The 17,866-nt window shown below is 36.5% G+C and overlaps 1 protein-coding gene across 1 annotated transcript in view; it reads left to right on the top strand.

Moving 5' to 3' along the window:
• The window catches only part of Malrd1 (MAM and LDL receptor class A domain containing 1), a 617,971-nt gene that overhangs the window by 434,833 nt on the left and 165,272 nt on the right, over positions 1 to 17,866 (top strand). The window contains exon 29 of the mRNA XM_038334493.1: positions 7,710 to 7,838. Within this exon, the coding sequence (XP_038190421.1) occupies positions 7,710 to 7,838 (129 nt within the window). The remainder of the gene's footprint in view (positions 1 to 7,709; positions 7,839 to 17,866) is intronic.

Here is a 17,866-nt window from a genome sequence, read left to right as displayed (position 1 = left end):
TTAGATGTAACAATCTTGATTGTCCAGCAGGTGTTGGTGTCATGGTTGCAGATTTGCAACTAACAATGATGCAATGGGTGGTGACACAAATGGTCCTGAGCCACTGTAGATTCCCACCTTGGTACTGGCCAAATACTGAGAAATATGCTTTGTTTGACAAACTAAAAGCAATTAAATCAATTCCATACATGGAGCAAGAAGGCCAGACCTCACGGCTAGGGAGCACAAACCAGAAGCTACACAAGAGACGCCATGTGGCAAGGAATGCAGCGGTGGGGGAGGGGATGTTAATGAATTTGGGAAATTTTCAAGTCGCTGTACGCAGTTAGTTGTGCTGTGGTGGGAATTTTACAAAAAAAAAAATCTGCTTAAAGTAAAAGCAAGCCAAAGGGCAGGGTTGGGAGACTTTCTGGCTGTGGACCAGTTAGGCCTTTAGGCCATCCACCTGGTAGATTTGAAGCCCGAATCATGTGGGGCGCCAGATGAAGGACACTTAAAAGAATACCACTAGATCAGAATTGAAATAATAGAGGGTTACTTATTTTCTGGTAAACTCACAAGTCATAATTCTCTTCTGGAACCAAAAACAGCAACCAAATCATGCAACCAGAAAAGAGGTCAGATGCATGCCTTACATCAGCATAAATAGTATAAGAGGCCACACCCAAGTGGGTGGGTAACTTAAAGGCTACTGGCAGTAGGAATTCCTACAGCAAGGCAAAATACATCAACAGAAATAAAATACAAAGATTATGTGAAGAAATTATGAATTCAGATTTGTTATTAAATAGCTAAATTTTCTAGACATGTGAAAAAGAATGACCATATAATATCCCCTTGTCTGTAATGTTTAGGTTTCCTTCACTTGTAAACCTTGCCCCACACATCTTCCTTTCTAGAATAAGAGGTCAATGAAGTATAATGGGCAGTCATCTATGAAAAGACACTTGAAGCATAGACTTTCTGATAAAAGTTTCCTTTTTTGTTACTCCAGATGTTGACCTTCCTTCAAATAAGTTTAGATATCCGAGGAATATTAGTTTGCAATATGTTGTGGCATTGGCATAGGAAACTAAGGCAAATGCGATTTTCAAAACAGTTCTATGTGGAGTCTTTCCCTTCAGTTGGAGTTATGGTGGCCCACCCTCCATCTGGATAAGTGTCTAGATGGTGTTTTTAGGCAATTGAAAGACGATCTAAAGAAAAATAATTAAATGTATATTAACACAACAGTACAGGCTAGGATACTTTATGGCTCCTCTGAAAGTAATTCCTAAACATCCTTTATTAATCATCAAGCACAGTGTTGGACTGACATTTCAACACCTATTACAAATTTCTTTTTATTTATTTAACCTTATTATACATGAGTACAATATTTATATAATTTCCCCACCTTATCCTATATAACCTCTCCCATACACGCCTCTCAAATAATTGACTTGATTTGGAACCCATTATCAATTTTTCTGTATGGTGTGAGATTCCCCTCTATATGCTATGAAATATTGTTTTATTACCATTGGTTATAAAAGAAATGTTTTTGGTCAATGGCTTATAGAGTAAAGCCAGGTGGAAAATTCAAACAGAGATATAGAAAGAAAGTAGGATGGGCTCAGAGAGATGCCATGTAGCTGCCAAGGTGAAAAAGGCTAGGCCACAGTCTCATGGATATTACACAGATTATAGAAATGGGTTAATTTAAGATGTAAAAGTTAGTTAGAAATTATGCATAAGTTAATTTGGCCAAACAGTGTTGTAATTAATATAGTTTTCTGTGTTATTATTTGGTCCTGGGGCAGTTGGGAATGAAGCTCGAGCATCTTCACCTACAAAATAATGCCCAATGTGGGACAGAACTACAATCTTCATAAACCTGAGAGAGCTTGGGAAGGAATTCTAGACACAAAAGACAAGAGTTAGCATGGCTTCTTAGTAGCCACTTTTTTTCAGATAGGCTTTGTTACTACTGGTGGCAGCAGAGACAGGCTCCATTAGCCAATTAAAAGTCATTAAAAATGACTCAGCATTAGCAGCAAGAAACTGATCCAGCAGCTTCCTGGTTCTTGCTGGCAAGCATGAACTATGGCTCTTTTGGAGGTCCTATACTTAAATGGGGTTTGTGAGCAATCCGGCTACTAGTTGCTTAATGACAACATAGATTCTGCTTTGTACTTGGAATTGGGTTAGAGAAGATGGCTCATAGAGCTAGCAGTCAACTTATCTCTCTTCATGTTGAATTGGGCAGGGGCCAAAAAGGCAAAACAACCTTATTCCTATCCATGCTGCTTAGAATTTTTAAAAGGCACTCCTTCTTCTTGAAATCACAAATGATTATAGATATGCAATATAGACAGATTAAGATAAAAAAAGACCTCTAAACAGGTCACAGTGTTGGATAAATGTATGTAGGCTTGGGAGATAGAAGAATTAGATATAGATATAAAAAAGATAAGTGGTTCTAAAAAAAAAATAAAATTTTATGAGAATTGTCTGTATTCTGTCATCATGTTTAAATACTGACTGGCCAGGCAGGAAGTAAGGTGGGACAACCAGACAGGAAGTAAGGGTGGGACAATGAGACAGGAGAATGCTGGGAAGGGAGGAAGCCCATTCCTCCCCAGTTTCTCCCCCGACATCAAAGAAGCAGGATGTGACCTGCCCCGCTTAAAAAGTTACCAAGGCATGTGGCTGACATAGATACGAATGGGTTAATATAAGTTACAAGAGTTAATAAGAAAGCCTGAGCTATGGGCCAATCAGTTTATATCTAATGTAGGCCTCTGTGTGATTGGGGGGGGGGGGGGCGGGCATAACGACTGCAGGAACCAGGCAGGACAGAAACCACAACAAGTAGGGCCCTCATGTTACAATAAAACAGAGTCTTTAAAAGATAGAATATAGACAGTCATAGAATAAAGAAGAAAAAATATAATACATGTAAAGATGGAATATACACAGAGAATCTGAATTGTGTATATTATTGTGTTTTCTTTGAATTTTTTGACTGTGAATGTACTAATACAGAGAGACATTTCATTGTATGGACTGCTTAGCTAACACAACATATATACTTTAAAGGTAGCTTGATTTCAAAAATTTTGAACTAAAGATATGTTGCTTTGGAAAAGATTCTGCTTTTATTTTCCAAAGATGATAGAAAGCTATGGATTCCTTACTAGTAAATATGGTTTGATGAAACAGACCTCCTGAGGCATGCCCAGATGGTCTAATATCCTTGGCAACTTCAGGACTGCTGGCTGAGATGGACTTACCCTCACAATATGCCCCATGAAAGACCTGATTAATAGTACCAACCCCAACCAGCAAGAAAATAATCTAGAGAACAAAACAAATTCTCTAAGTGATTGCTTATAATTTCTTTTTACTTTTAATGGAGGATAAACTATAGAGATGAATACTTTGCACTGGTATGGATCTTGTTTATCGATACAAATTTAATGGTCATTTATTTTATTTTATTTTTTATTAAAAATTCCGCCTCCTCCCCGCCTCCCATTTACCCTCCACCCCTCTTCACCCCCTCCCTCTCCTGTCCAAAGAGCAGTAAGAATTCCCTGCTCTGTGGAAGTCCAAGTATCCGCCCCCCTCCATCCAGGACCAGGAAGGTGAGCATCCAAACAAGGCTAGGCCCACCCAAAAAGCCAGTATGCATAGTAGGATCCAAATCCAGTGTCATTGTCCTTGGCTTCTCAGCAGCCCTCAATGTCTGCCACCTACCCAGAGTGGTAAGAGGCTGCCCTTCAGGAAGGTCTGAGGATTCAGGCAAGGGAGTACTGTCATCCTTCAGATTGTGCTGCAAGGAATAGCTCCTGCTCCAGCACTGAGAAGATCCACCCGAATCACTCAGAGCAAAGATTGGACCAAGTCATCAAGTTCTCTCCTAGCTCATTTGAAGGAAAAGATGGGCAGGCACCAATGCAAGAACTCCTCCAACAACCCTAAAGGCAACAGGACATCACCAGAAATCCAGGATGCATCCCGAACAACAAGGATTGAACACCCTACTCCAAAGAAATAGAAGAAATCCACCTTAAACAGTACTTTATGAAAATAATAGAGGACCTTAAACAGGAGGTAAAAAACGGCCATAAGAAATGGAGATGACAAACAAAAAAGGTAGACGAAATAAATAAATCTTTCAAAGATACCCAAGAAAAAACAAGCAAAAGCAATCAAACAGGTAAGGGAAACAGTACAAGACCTGAAAAATGAAATGGAGGTAATGAAGAAAACACAATCCGAGGGAAGACTGGAAATGGAAATTCTGAGTAAATGAACAGAAACTACAGAGACAAGTATTACCAACAGAATACAAGAGATGGAAGAAAGAATCTCAGACTCTGAAGATACTATAGAGGAAATAAACTCACAGATTAAAGAACAAATGAAATCCAACAAATTCTTAACACAAAACATCCAGGAAATCTGAGACACCATGAAAAGACCAAACCTAAGAATAATTGGGGTAAAAGGAGAAGAATTGCAACTCAAAGGCCCGGAAAATATATTCAACAAAATTATAGAAGAAAATTTCCCCAACCTAAAGAAGGATATTCCTATGAAGGTACAAGAAGCCTACAGAACACCAAATAGACTGGATCAAAAGAAAGCATCCCCGCGCCATATACTAATCAAAACACAAAACATACAGAATAAAGGACAGATATTAAGAGCTGCAAAGGAAAAAGGTCAAGTAACATATAAAGGGAAACCTATCAGAATTACACCTGACTTCTCAATGGAAACCATGAAAGCCAGAAGGTCTGGAGAGAGTTACTACAGACACTAAGGGAACATGGATGTAAGCCCAGACTACTATACCCAGCAAAGTTTGCATTCACCATCGATGGAGAAAAACAAGATATTCCGGACAAAAAAACAGATTAAACAATATGTACCACAAATCCAGCCTTGCAGAAAGTAATAGAAGGAAAATCACAAACCAAGGAGTCCAACAATGCCCACAATACTCAGACATCTAGTGACCCTTCACCATCACAACTAGAAGAAGGGAAACACACAATCTTCTACCTCAAAAAAAAAATGTCCAGAGTTAACAACCACTAGTTCATGAATATCACTTAATAGCATGGACTCAATTCACCTATAAAAAGGCACAGGCTAAGAGATTGGATAGGAAAATAGGATCCAACATTCTGCTGTTTACAAGAAACACACCTCAACCACAAGACAGACACCTACTCAGAGTAAACAGTTGGGAAAAAGGTTTATCAAGCAAATGGACCTTAGAAACAAGCGGGTGTGTGCCATACTAATTTCTAACAAAGTTGACTTCAAACTAAAATCAATCAGAAGAGATAGAAGGGACACTTTATAGTCATAACAGGAAAAATCCTTCAGAATGAGAGTATCTTTCATTTCACACATTTGTCACACAATTAATAGCCAATTTTCATTATTTTTGATTGACTAAAGATATGGATTATGACTACAATATGTGCAAAATATTTCTCCATCAAATAATATAGCTTTTCTAATTTATTGTTTCCTTATCTTAAAAGACTCTTTTCTTGAGATTTTGAAGGCTCTTTTAAAAAACTTATTTGTTGCTGTGTATCTGCTGTTCTATAGAGATCCTAGATACCATTTATATTCAGTGAACCACAGAATACTGACTTCCTTTCTCTTATTCTTTGCAGTTATATATTGCAGAAACATAAGCCTTACTTGAAGATTTAGTGCTTTTGGCATATTTTACATAATTAATGACACTTAATTTACAGTTTAAAATCAAAACACCTTTCCCCCAGGGAATAATTATACAGATTCAAATCCTATGGCATAGGGGACAAAAAAACATCAATTCCAATTGCATATACTTACATACTGAAGAGTTTTCATATACTATGCTGGTTCACTAAAAAATCCTTATTAGGTAATTAATTAGGGTAATTTAAACAAAGTTTTCTATAGTTTCTGTTAACATGAGTTAATCAGGATAATTTAACAATGTTTCTATAGTACTCTTTTAACGGTGACCTTTGAGCCCATAGCTGACTGGTGACTGTAGCCTTAGACTACTGCCTGTCCTTCCTTCTTCTGTCTTTGCAACCATCTTAATTCATGGTTGTTATCTGTGGAAGTTCCACCGGTATTAGCTATTGCTATATAAAGATGGCTCAAGGTAATAGGAATGCCTAAAGTAGAGTCTACAAAAGTTTTGCCTTTTACTAATGGAAATACAATATAAAATTAAGTAAATTAACTTAATCTCAGACATACCCGTCGATAATAATCTATGTCATCAGTTCTGAAACTGTGGGTCACAACCCCTTTTAGGGTGAAATGATCCTTTCACAGGGGTCACACATCAGATGTCGTTTATGTCAGATATTTACATTGCTATTCATAACAGTGGCAATATTATTCTTATGAAGTAGCAACAAAATAATTTTATGTTTGGGGGTCACCATAACATGAGGAATTGTATTAAAAAGTTACAGCATTCGGAGGGTTGAAAACCACTGGCCTATGCAATAAAGACATTTCTGTATTTCCTTGTGTTGTTGAAGGTAATTTAAAATTTAGCTTTAGAACTTTAAGCTATATTAAGCTGTGAAATGTCATTTGTGTGTGTGTGTGTGTGTGTGTGTGTAATTTTAAAAATAAAAATACGTTGAAGATTCTGTGTACATCTATTAACTCCCCTTAAATGAAGGCAATATGATGTGTTATTATAACCTGCACTTATTTGTCACCAATTTTATAAAGGATGTGTTAGGCCCAGTAGAATATGATAAAAAAAAACCTCTGACTCACCAGAGCTTAGAGTGTAGAAAAAGAACTATGAACATTGCTAAGTGAAATGGAAATAATTCAAATACAGGAATCAAACTGCTCTTACATGAGTTAAAATCAAGAGCATAGACCTAGGAGAAAGACGAACAAGACAGGTGAAGAAGAAACAAGCTGTTTCTTTGAGTTTGTATTTGCATACTACACTATTCATGACCCACAGAGGAGTCTGCACTAGGAGAGACGACAGCGTGCGGAAAGGAATGGGGACATAGAGTACAAGTCATATACTGTAAAACGTTCTGGTAGAGGGCTTAAGTTAACTAGAGAGCTTAGAAGGAACGTTCAATAGAACGAGCCTGATCTAACAACAACAAAGGATATTTAACGCATTAACCAGATTTTTAGTCTTTTTACAGGAATATGGTCAGCCTTGAATAGACTAAAAGATACACTGTACCTTTTGCTCTTTTCCTCCGAGCTGTTGGTTATTGATAGTTCTGAGAGAAAAGGAGTCACTGTTCTTAGTTGTACACCCACTGCTGAGCCCACCAGGCTCCTAAGGATATTTCCAAACCCACTGTCATGTAGACTGCCCTGGTTAATAGCAGCAGCTCCCAAATCAGTGTAAAAGGATTGGTATCGGCAGATTAGTAACAAGGTGGTTGCTGACAGTGTTCTGTATGTGTTGACTACATATGCTTTAACTGCTTTGAAGCACATTTATTTAATGAAAATGCAGGTGCTATATGAGAAGATGAATAACTGGAGATAGAAGGAAAGATAGGTGGTTGTTTAGAAGTGAGCATTGGGCGATTATCAACACGCACTAGTTTTATAAAAGAATGGGAAATCTATGTAGCAACTAACTGTCTTCAATTGTAATGACAATATTGAGCCGGTGCTGTTTTTGTTTTTGTTTTCCATAGTAGGTGAAACTGCTGAGATTTGCTCGGAAGCCACAGACTTTTTGTGCCACGACAAGACGTGCATTGCATCCCACCTCGTTTGTGACTACAAGCCTGACTGCTCTGACAGGTCTGATGAAGCTCATTGCGGTGAGTTTATCTGTCAGCCACTATGTGGCCTGGTCGGCTCGGGTTTTCTCCAGGCGCATGCATGGATCAGAGCAAATGTTCTTTGGGCCGGGCCAGGAGGCAGGCGCTGAAGAGGTGGCTCTGTACGTACATCACTTCCTATAAATGTAAGCACCTGAGTTTGAATCCTTAGGAATACACATAACTTGACCATTGTAGTATATTTGTCTCTACTCTTAGTGCTCCTAAGGGAAGATGGGAGGCAAAGACAGAAGAATCTCTAGAAACAGACAGGTCATTCAGCCTGAAATAATAGGGGGGAAAAAACACAATAAAACCTAGTTTGAATAGTGTAAAATGAAATCCATCAACACCTGAGGGTTACCTTCTGACCTTAATACATGGTCCCATGGAAATTACAACAATCATATCCACACATGGTGAATATGTGCACCTCTCATCAATATGCACACAAAAATTAGTAATACTAATACTGGACAATATTGCTCTTTTCATTCAACTAAATTCAAACTGCTGAACATTGCTTCCAAGTTTTGGCAAAAATATCTGAACAGCAGCCTTTTCATCCCCTTTACTTCCGTACAGAAAATTTCATGGGATCACATTACAAAAAGCCTTCATCATATGTTTGTGCAGAACTAGAGGTGATGTCAGAACTGTAAGACAAGACAAGAACAATAGCTGTCTCCATTCCACATTTGCTTTTATCAGCTTCATTTCTTTCAGAATTCTTCCCTCAAAAAATGCCTGATTAATAGATTGGAGAAAAAGTAAAAAATAAGTATATTCTTATCAATTATGTTGCATTATCACCAGAAGGATCCCCTTTATTTTTAAAAATTTTACTCTTCTAAGTGTAAAAAAGTTGTAACTTAAAAAAGCGCTAGACATGTTTAAATCCAATTTTATCTGGGCATATTACTTCTAAACTTCTATACCAAATCCCACTGCCCTCCTCTGTGGAAGAAGTGCTTGAAAATAGCCCAGATTGATCTTCAACTCTTTATTCTTAAGGCTTTACCTTCTGGACCTCTAAAATACCAGGCCTGTACTTCTATATATGCCTCCAAAGGGAAATCTTTTTGTTGTCTGATTTCACTTATTGGTTGAAAATTAGGGTCTTTTGTATAATAGATCCTCTGCCAGTGAACTTGAGCTATGTACAGCTCATCAACATGAAGTCTTGACACTAACAGGATGTCTATTGCAGTGACAGTTGGCCACAGATAAACTCCTGCAAAAGCTAGTGGTCCTGTTAGCAGGTTCAGATTTGCTCACTTTGTGAGTTGATAATCAATTTGATAGATAGATTTGGAATGATAACTGGATAATCAGCTCTATGACATTTTCCTCTCTCAACTTGGACAACTAGTACTCTGGTTTCATACTTCATATGGAACCTCCTCCTCCTGGGTAAGACATACAACTTGTGATCACATACTAAGACCACCACAGAGGACAGGTAGTCATCTTATGAGGTGCTGGCTTCTATCAGAGGTTGATCCTCTTAGAACCCCTATTCAAGAGCCACAGGAAATCTAACCAAAGCTCATTTGTCTTAACTGTAGATAATCCCAAAAATGTCATATGAACCAATTCTGATTGCCAACTAACAGTCTGGTCTAGATTTAGGAGATAAAGAACTTATATGCAAATATTCCCTATAACAGGGAGATGAGAACTATTGATGACATTATTGAAGTCAGGATTCCACATAAACAAATTGGTTTCTAGTTTTCCATCTTTTTAAAAAAATAAGAAAATAAAATATAAGATAAAAAGCTGATTTCAAGTTTTAAAAAGAGAAACCAACAGAAAATTAAACGGCCCCAAGAGAAGGCACAAGATTAGAGACCCAATGGTTTACACATTAGGCATCCTGTAACAGTACTACTCTGTAAGCTACAGATGACCTGGTAGAGACCTGTGAAGGCCCTGTGCTTGCTGCTTCCTTGAGTTTATAAGAAACTTTCCTCAGTTGATTTAGAAGGTCTTGTTCTCCTTGTGTTTTCTATTCCTTCTGTCCTCCCTGATTTCTGCCTCTTCTTCTGAGGGGTTCTCTGACGCGCCGAAGGAAGGGATTTGATGGAGACAGCTCACTTAGAGCTGCGTGTTCTATCATCTCACTCTTTGTGTAATGACTGGTTGTGGGTCTGTATTTGTTCCCATCTGCTGGAGGAGGAAGTATCTACAATGATGACTGAATAAGGCACCGATCTATGAATATAGCACAAATTCAATAGGAGTCATTGTGCTGTTCCTTTTTGTTTTCAGACCAGTAGTGCTTGGTTTGTTTAACTCAGCATAACTTTCATTCCTGAGATCTATAATAATAGCAATGACTCTGATGCACTTATTTCTCCCTTAATCCTTTTGGTCTATTATTTCTTAAATTATTTTTTAAAATAAGCATAACAAAAAATTCTGTATTTAAATCACTTAAATAGAGAGTGGGTAGTGAAATTAATCATATTTATGTTGTTGTATCAACCTTCACCAGTATTTCATCTCTAGAATGCTTAGAAATTTGCAAGTTGTCTATTAAACACTCTCCAAATTCCCAGTCATGACACCAGCCTTTTATAACTGAACTGGTGTGTTCTCTGTGGCTTATTTAAGTAACTCATGTGAGGTGTATGTTGCTGTTACTGACTTTTTTTCACTTAACATAATGTTTTCAATATTTAGGTATTGTGTGTGTGTGGTGTGTGTGTGTGTGTGTGGTGTGTGGTGGTGTGTGTGTGTGTGTGTGTGTGTGTGTGTGGTTGGTATTTGAGACAGGGTTTCTCGTTGTAGCTATGCCTGTATGTTTGTCCTGGAATTCACTTTGTAGAATATGCTAGTCTCAAACTCACAGAGATCCACCTGTCTCTGCTTCCAAAATGGTGGAAATTAGAAACATGTGCCACAATGCCTGGCTGTACTAATATTTTAATTTTAAATTAAAGTGTAAAAATGAAAAGAATTCTCAAAAATTACAGATTGAATTATGAATGCTATAGTATTATAATACTGATATTACATAAATTATATTAGCCAGGGATATCTCTTATATAAAATTTTAAATTTCAACTGAATATTAACTTCTTGGACTATTTTTAACTACTTTTAATGAACAAAAATATTTTAGCACTATTTATAAGGAATCAATTTCAAATAAGGGTTCTACAAGGATGTTACTCCAAACATTTGTGAATTTGCATTTTTTTCTACACAAGTTATAATGCAGACAAAATTTCAGAATCATCAGCATACAATAGAAAGTTTGGGTTAATTTGTGCAAAAATCTAAAGGAACAATAATTTAAACCTACTGCCATTGACATATAGTTGAATAGAAAGAAATGTCATTGTTGTGTTGATATAAAAGTTCTAAATATATTATTCTAATTTATTTCTGTTGCTATTACCAAATACTTGGAAAGGCATGGTAGCAAGACCTTGAGACAGCTGGTAACATCACGTCCTCGGTGAGACGCAGAAAGAGAATGAATGCATGCATGCTTAGTCCTCAGCAAGTTTTCTCTGTTTCATGTAGTTTAGGATGACCCTGACTAGGGATTACCCAATTACTTGGCTGGGTCTTCTCAAATTAATGAATTGGAATCAGATTATAACTCAAAGTTAACTTCTCAATTTAACTAAATTAGGAACAATCTTCCACAAATGTCCCATTGGCCAACCTAATGTAGACAATCTTTCATTGAGACTGCCTTCCTAAGTGATTCTAGACTGTATTAAGTAGACAATCTAACACACCACTAATATAAAATTGCCTTCCCTTTACTTTTTTCATATATAAAATATTTATATGAACATAAAATTCTATGAATTTCTGTTCATAGTATGTGTTAGGAACAAAGAACTGAATATCTAAATATAAAAAGACATTGTAGGCTTCTAAACTTCCAATTTCTATTATATATAAATCAGGTGGAAGACTATTACATTGAATTATAATGTTATTTGATTTTTATATTCAGGTTTATCATAATGAAGTTTCTTAGTTTAAATTGTAACAAATACTGTCATGAGTTTATTAGCATTTACTTACAAATTACAAAAGGAGAATGTTGTGTATGTGTTTGGTGAACAAGCATACATGATATAAGATATACACAATTGTATAAACAATATAAATATAGTCTTATAAACCTAAGAAATAACACTTATTTTGATTATTCAAATATAAGTGGTTATTATTTTCTTTGTTTTACTATCAGACTGATTCACATAATTTTAATTTTCCCATAGTTCAGATATTGATATAAAAATACAGATGTGATCATAGTTTTGAGAACCTAAGTCAACTATATATTCATTGGACAAATGTTCACAATTTTGATGATCTACTGAAGGACATTTTATGCATAAAACCATGTGTTGTCAATGATAAAGGCAATTTTGTGAAAAAATAAACTTAAAAGATTTTGCTTACATCCTTAAAAAACACTCATGCAGATAAGTGGTATGCTATTTTCCAAGTTTAACTCACTAATATTGATTTCCCATTGTTTTATAGATGCATTGCAGGTATGAAATGTGGTTTTGTTCAATTAGCTACATATTAACTATGAATAACTAAATGTTATTTAGAGAAATTCGTGGCGTGTAACTGACATTTGGAGTTAGTAAAATGCAGTCTTTATTTTGACTAAGACCCTCAGTTATATTATTAGAAATTAAATTAAATTAAAACCAAGAGCTACAATTATCTACATTCTCAGAGGTTTCATTTCCTTCATCTGCCATAGTAAACATGTCATTCGGGTCTATAATAATTAACAACTCAACGTATTAAATAAAAACATTGGAGTGAATATATTGAATTGAAGATAGGTTGGCTTAGCATTCTGGAGTGGTCAATATGAGCATCTGCGTTTCATTAAGTTTGCTCTCATTTGAAATTTTCTTCTTTTTAACTGAATATAATTTTTTTCCTCACATAGTATATCCTGGACTATAGTTTCCACTTCCTCTATTCCTAGTTCCTCCCCATCTCCACTCCCCTCCAATTCCACTTCTTTTCTGTATCTTATTAAAAAACAAACAGACTTTCCAATGGATGAGTAAAATAAAATAAAAATATAAAACAAATACTAACACACTGGAATTGGAAAAAACAAACAGAAAGAAAGAAAACAAAGTCTAAGTGAAGTTGCATACTAGTTTACATACTAAAGAATTGCATAAAAAAACACTAAGCTAGAAGCTATGCATATAGGAGAGCATTAACGTAGGCCCTGTGCATGTGGACCTCAGTCTCTGTAAGATACACTGTGCTTGACCATGCTCAATTAGGGTGCCATGTTTTTCTTGGTGTCCTCCATTATCTCTGGCTCTTACACTCTTTCTGTCTTCTCTTCTGTCGTGTTTCCTGAACCTTGAGGGGAGTAATTTAATATCCAATTTAGGGCTGGGTGTTCTGAGATCTCTTTCTTTGCATAATGTTTGGCTGTAGGTCTCTATATTGGTTCTCATCTGCTATATGAGGAAGCTTCTCTGATGATGGTTGAGCCAGGTACTGATCTATGAGTATAGTAGAATATTCTTAGGAGTCATTTTATTGCTAGGCCTTTTGTTTATCTGTTTGAGAATGGTAGATTTTGTGTCCTCCTAGGTTCTTAGGCTATCAATTCTCAGGCTCTTGACCACCCAATAGTATTAGGTATGGGTTCCATCTCATAGGGTGGGCATTAAGTCAAGTCAGATATCAATTGATTACTCCCAAAAGCTTTGTGCCGCCATCATTCTATTATGTCTTGCAGACTGGACACCATCGTTAATTACATGTTTGTGACTGGCTTGGTGGTTACGTTCCTCTTTTAATAGTGTGAAGAGTACCTTCCTGTACCAAAGATACTAGTATATAGTGGTGAATGCTCCAGGTAGGCACTAGCTCAATGCCTCTGTGTTCAGGTGTTGTATAGGTGTTGTCTATGGCAATGGGGCCTTTATGTCAGTTTATGGAGAGCAACCTATAGTCTTGGCAGCAGCCTAGATTGTTTTCAGATTGCGATGGGACCCTTTTGGTCAACAACTCAATTAGATGTAACCCAGTTCTGGTACTAGAATCTCTGTTTAGTCACAAGTGGTTACTAGTTTGGGATTCACCCTAACCCCATTATTTTGCAATTTCATTTAGAAGCCATTCATATATGTGTATATTTTAGGAAACCTCTGCTATATTAGATTTTCATGCTACACCTCAAAAGGCCCTTTATTTTAGCCATCTCTCCCTGCATTCCCCTTTGAGCCCATCTTACCCCAACCCTCCTTGATTCACCAGGTATAAAACCACTCATCCATCCATAACTATGTATTCTATTTCCCTCTTCTATCAAGATTTATCTTTTCTCCATAATCTCTTACCCTATACCTAATTCCTTTGCCTCTATAGATTGTTGCTGAGGTTCAGTCACAGTCTGTGTCTCATGACCTTTTTATCTACAACAAAAAAATGCAGTTGTTCTCATGACTCAATGTTACTATAGGCTGAAAACAGACGTAAAACTCTGTTTCCCTCCCTCCTGTTGCAGAAATGAATCATTTGTAAGAAGTGAGATAATTAATTTAAAATAATGAATGATTAAACTTAAAATGCTGTCTTTTCATCTACTACTTGTATTCATTGTAGCAGTATATCAGCTAGGGGTATGCTGTGTTGTGATGGACAGATGCTTTCATTCCTCCTTTATAGCAAGTACACACAGAATTGTTCAGTCATGGTATTATCTCTCACACTATACAGATTCTCTGAAATCCTGCTCAATGAAAGTTGACAAGAATTAAAAGTATTATTCACTTGAAGTAACCTGTACCTTGCACTGAGATGTGATTGAATCAGGTGAATATGTGAAGATGAGGCAAAAAATAATCTACTATGGACATATTTCTGTGTTGATGAGTATTTACACTGATCATACTGCCATGTGGCTAAGTAATATACTACTAGGAAAATAGCTGTTGCTTAAAGGAATATCAGTAATGTGTTAAATTCATTTAAAGATCATCATCTGACAGAGTTCTTATAAAGTCTCTGCCATTTTAAAACACTTGACACATATTCATTATCTGGAAATATAAAATCCTTGCTATCTCTGGTCTAAAAGTGAAATTTTAAATTAATAGTTACCACAAATATGTCAAAACCCAGAAGAACTAAATCCTCTCTTAGAAATGTTTACAATACCTCAAAGTTGCAAAGCAATTGAAGCAATAGTGCAAAATAATGAATATCTTTTCAAATAAATAATAGGAGCTATAATTACCCCCATATGCTCACATATAACCCACCCTGAGAATTAGTATGTTCTGAATCAGGAGACCTGAGATTTAAATTGCTCATTCAAGGGTGAATTTGATGTTACATGAAATGGAAAAACATGGTTCATGGAAGATGCTTGGATCTATCTAGTCACAGGTTCTCAGTCATCCAAGCAGTTCCATCTCATGGAGTGGGCCTTAAGTCAATCAGACACTGATTAGTTACTTCCACAACTTTTAAGCCACCACTTTACTGGCATTTCTTGCAGACAGGACACCATTGTAGATCAAAGAATTGTGGCTAGTTTTGTGTTTGTTTCTTTCTTGGTAGAATGTGCAGCTCTTTCTTGTGCTATAGATGATAGAACCAGGGGATGAAGGGGCCTGTATAGGTACAGCTTGACTTCTACATGGTCAACGAGTTGTGTAGGTGCAATCAGCAATGGGGCCTTGCCCTCAGTTTGTGGAGAGCAGCTTATAGTCTTGGCAATAACTTGGGTTGATTGGGCATTGTCATGAGACCTTTTTAACCAGCAACTTAGTTAGATGTAATCCAGTCCTTGTACTGGAAGATTGATTTTGTGATAAGAAATGGACCACTTGGACTCTGTCTCCCCATTATTTGGCAATTTCATTTAAATTGCTGTTATGTAGGTATATATTTTAGGAAGTTTCTACTGTATTAGGCTTCCATACTACCCCTCAAATAACCCTTAATTTTAGCTCTCTTCCTGTGTTCCTTACCTCACCCCTTCCCTTCCTCTATCCACTGAATCTTCCCATTCCAGCTCTCTCTCCTTATTCTTATCAATTAACTATCAATTCTATTTCCATTTCCTAACAAGATTGTCTCTCGCCCCTACTTGCTTACTCTACAGGTGATTTTAATTGATGGTTTTACAGATTGTAGCTTAGTAATCATTGAATTAACAGCTCATATACACATATAAGCAAATAAAAATCTGTATTTGCCTGTTGGGTCTGTGATATCTCATGCAGGATGATTTTCTTTCTTGTTCCAACAAATTTATCTATGAATTTCATGTTGTCATATTTAAATGCCTGAGTATACTCCATTGTGTGAAAGTAGCACATTTCCTTTATCCATTCTTCTGTTGAGAGACATGTAAGTTGTTTTCATTTACTGTCTACTATGAATAGAGCAGCTACGAGCACACTTGAGCAGAGGTCTTTGTGTAGGATGAAGCATCCTTTGGGGGTATAACCAACAGTAGTATAGCTGGGTCTTGAGGTAGAACAATCCCCATCTTCCTAAGGAACCACCATACTGATTTCCATAGTGAATGTAAAAGTTTGCACTCCCACCAGCAGTGGATGAGGTTTCGCTTGTTTCACATTCTTGCCAGCAGAAGCTATCATTTGTTTTGTTGCTTTTACCCATTCTGACAGGTGTAAGATTGAATCTCAAAGTAGTTTTGATTTGCATTTCTCTGATAGCTATGGACATTGAACATTTCTTTACATACTTCTCAGCCATTTGAGTTTATTCTGTTGACAACCTGTTTAGATATGTGCCCTATATTTTAATTGAGTTATTTGGTTTTCTGATATCTCCTTTCTTGGCTATATATAGAGATATATATGATGTTAGCTCTGTATTGAATGTATAGTTAGTAAAATTATTTTCCTATTCTATAGGCTGCTTCCTTAGCTGAATGCTTGTGTCCTATGCATTACAGAAGCTTTTCAGTTTTATGAGGACCAATTTATTAATTGTTGATTTTAATGCCTATTTTAACAGTGTTCTGGTTAGAACGTCTTCTCCTGTACCAATGAATTCAAGGCCATTCCCTATTTTCTATTCTGAGGTTTACTTTAGCTGGTTTTATGATCCATTTGCAGTTGATATTTGTGCAGAGTGATAAATAATGATTTTGTATATGCAGCCAGCTAGTTTTACCGGCATCATTTGTTGAAGATGCTGTTATCTAGATTTTCATTCCAAACTATGCCTAAACTAACCAACAGAAGGAAAAGAAGGTTCACATCACACTTGACTAGTTGAATCATGAGCCACCTGGGGAGGGGCATGTTTCAGCTTGACACACATTCTTCAGTGGAAAAACGTGGTTACTTAGATTAAATGTTCTGTCTTGCTGCACACATATGGTACACTGATATACATAAGGCAAAACACCCATACAGATAAAAATAAAAATAAAGGAACGGTTTTATCTTAAGTAAGACATATAAAAATGGTTAAGAAAAGAGTAACCAACTGCTGGTGGAGTAGTTTTAAAAATATAGATATGGGTCTTAGCATAAATGTTTTATAAAGTCAGTTTATTTTAACGAGATGATCTTCTAACACATGGTTGAGGTTGAGACAATTGTAAAGATGAGACAGATTCATCCTAAAAAAAATTCATCCAAGTAGAGGTTATCATATTCAATGCTAGGATTTGGAAGAGTGTTTTCACACTGTGTGCAAAAAATGGACTATTTTAAGCAAGATGAAATAACACAAGAACTGTGTTAAGGGTGATTAATGTGGCTTGAGTTTGTGAGGTGGGTAAGATGAAGCCTGTGCTAAAGACATTGCAAAAATAATCATGGGCCTGAGCCAGGGTGGTTTTCATGAATCATCAAACAAGGGGATGCACTCACAAATCCTCAAAGGAAAAATATCCAGGTACTGGTTACATGTTCAGTGTATAAATATGGATATAGAACCAATAGTGACTCCAGAGTTTGAGCCTTTACAAAAAGAGATAAGATTCATGTTAAATGGAAATTTCACAG

The sequence above is a fragment of the Arvicola amphibius genome, chromosome 6, assembly GCF_903992535.2.
Source record: "Arvicola amphibius chromosome 6, mArvAmp1.2, whole genome shotgun sequence".
Taxonomy (NCBI): domain Eukaryota; kingdom Metazoa; phylum Chordata; class Mammalia; order Rodentia; family Cricetidae; genus Arvicola; species Arvicola amphibius.
Note: the sequence above shows the minus strand (reverse complement) of the source record. Positions and strands in the feature narration are given on the sequence as shown.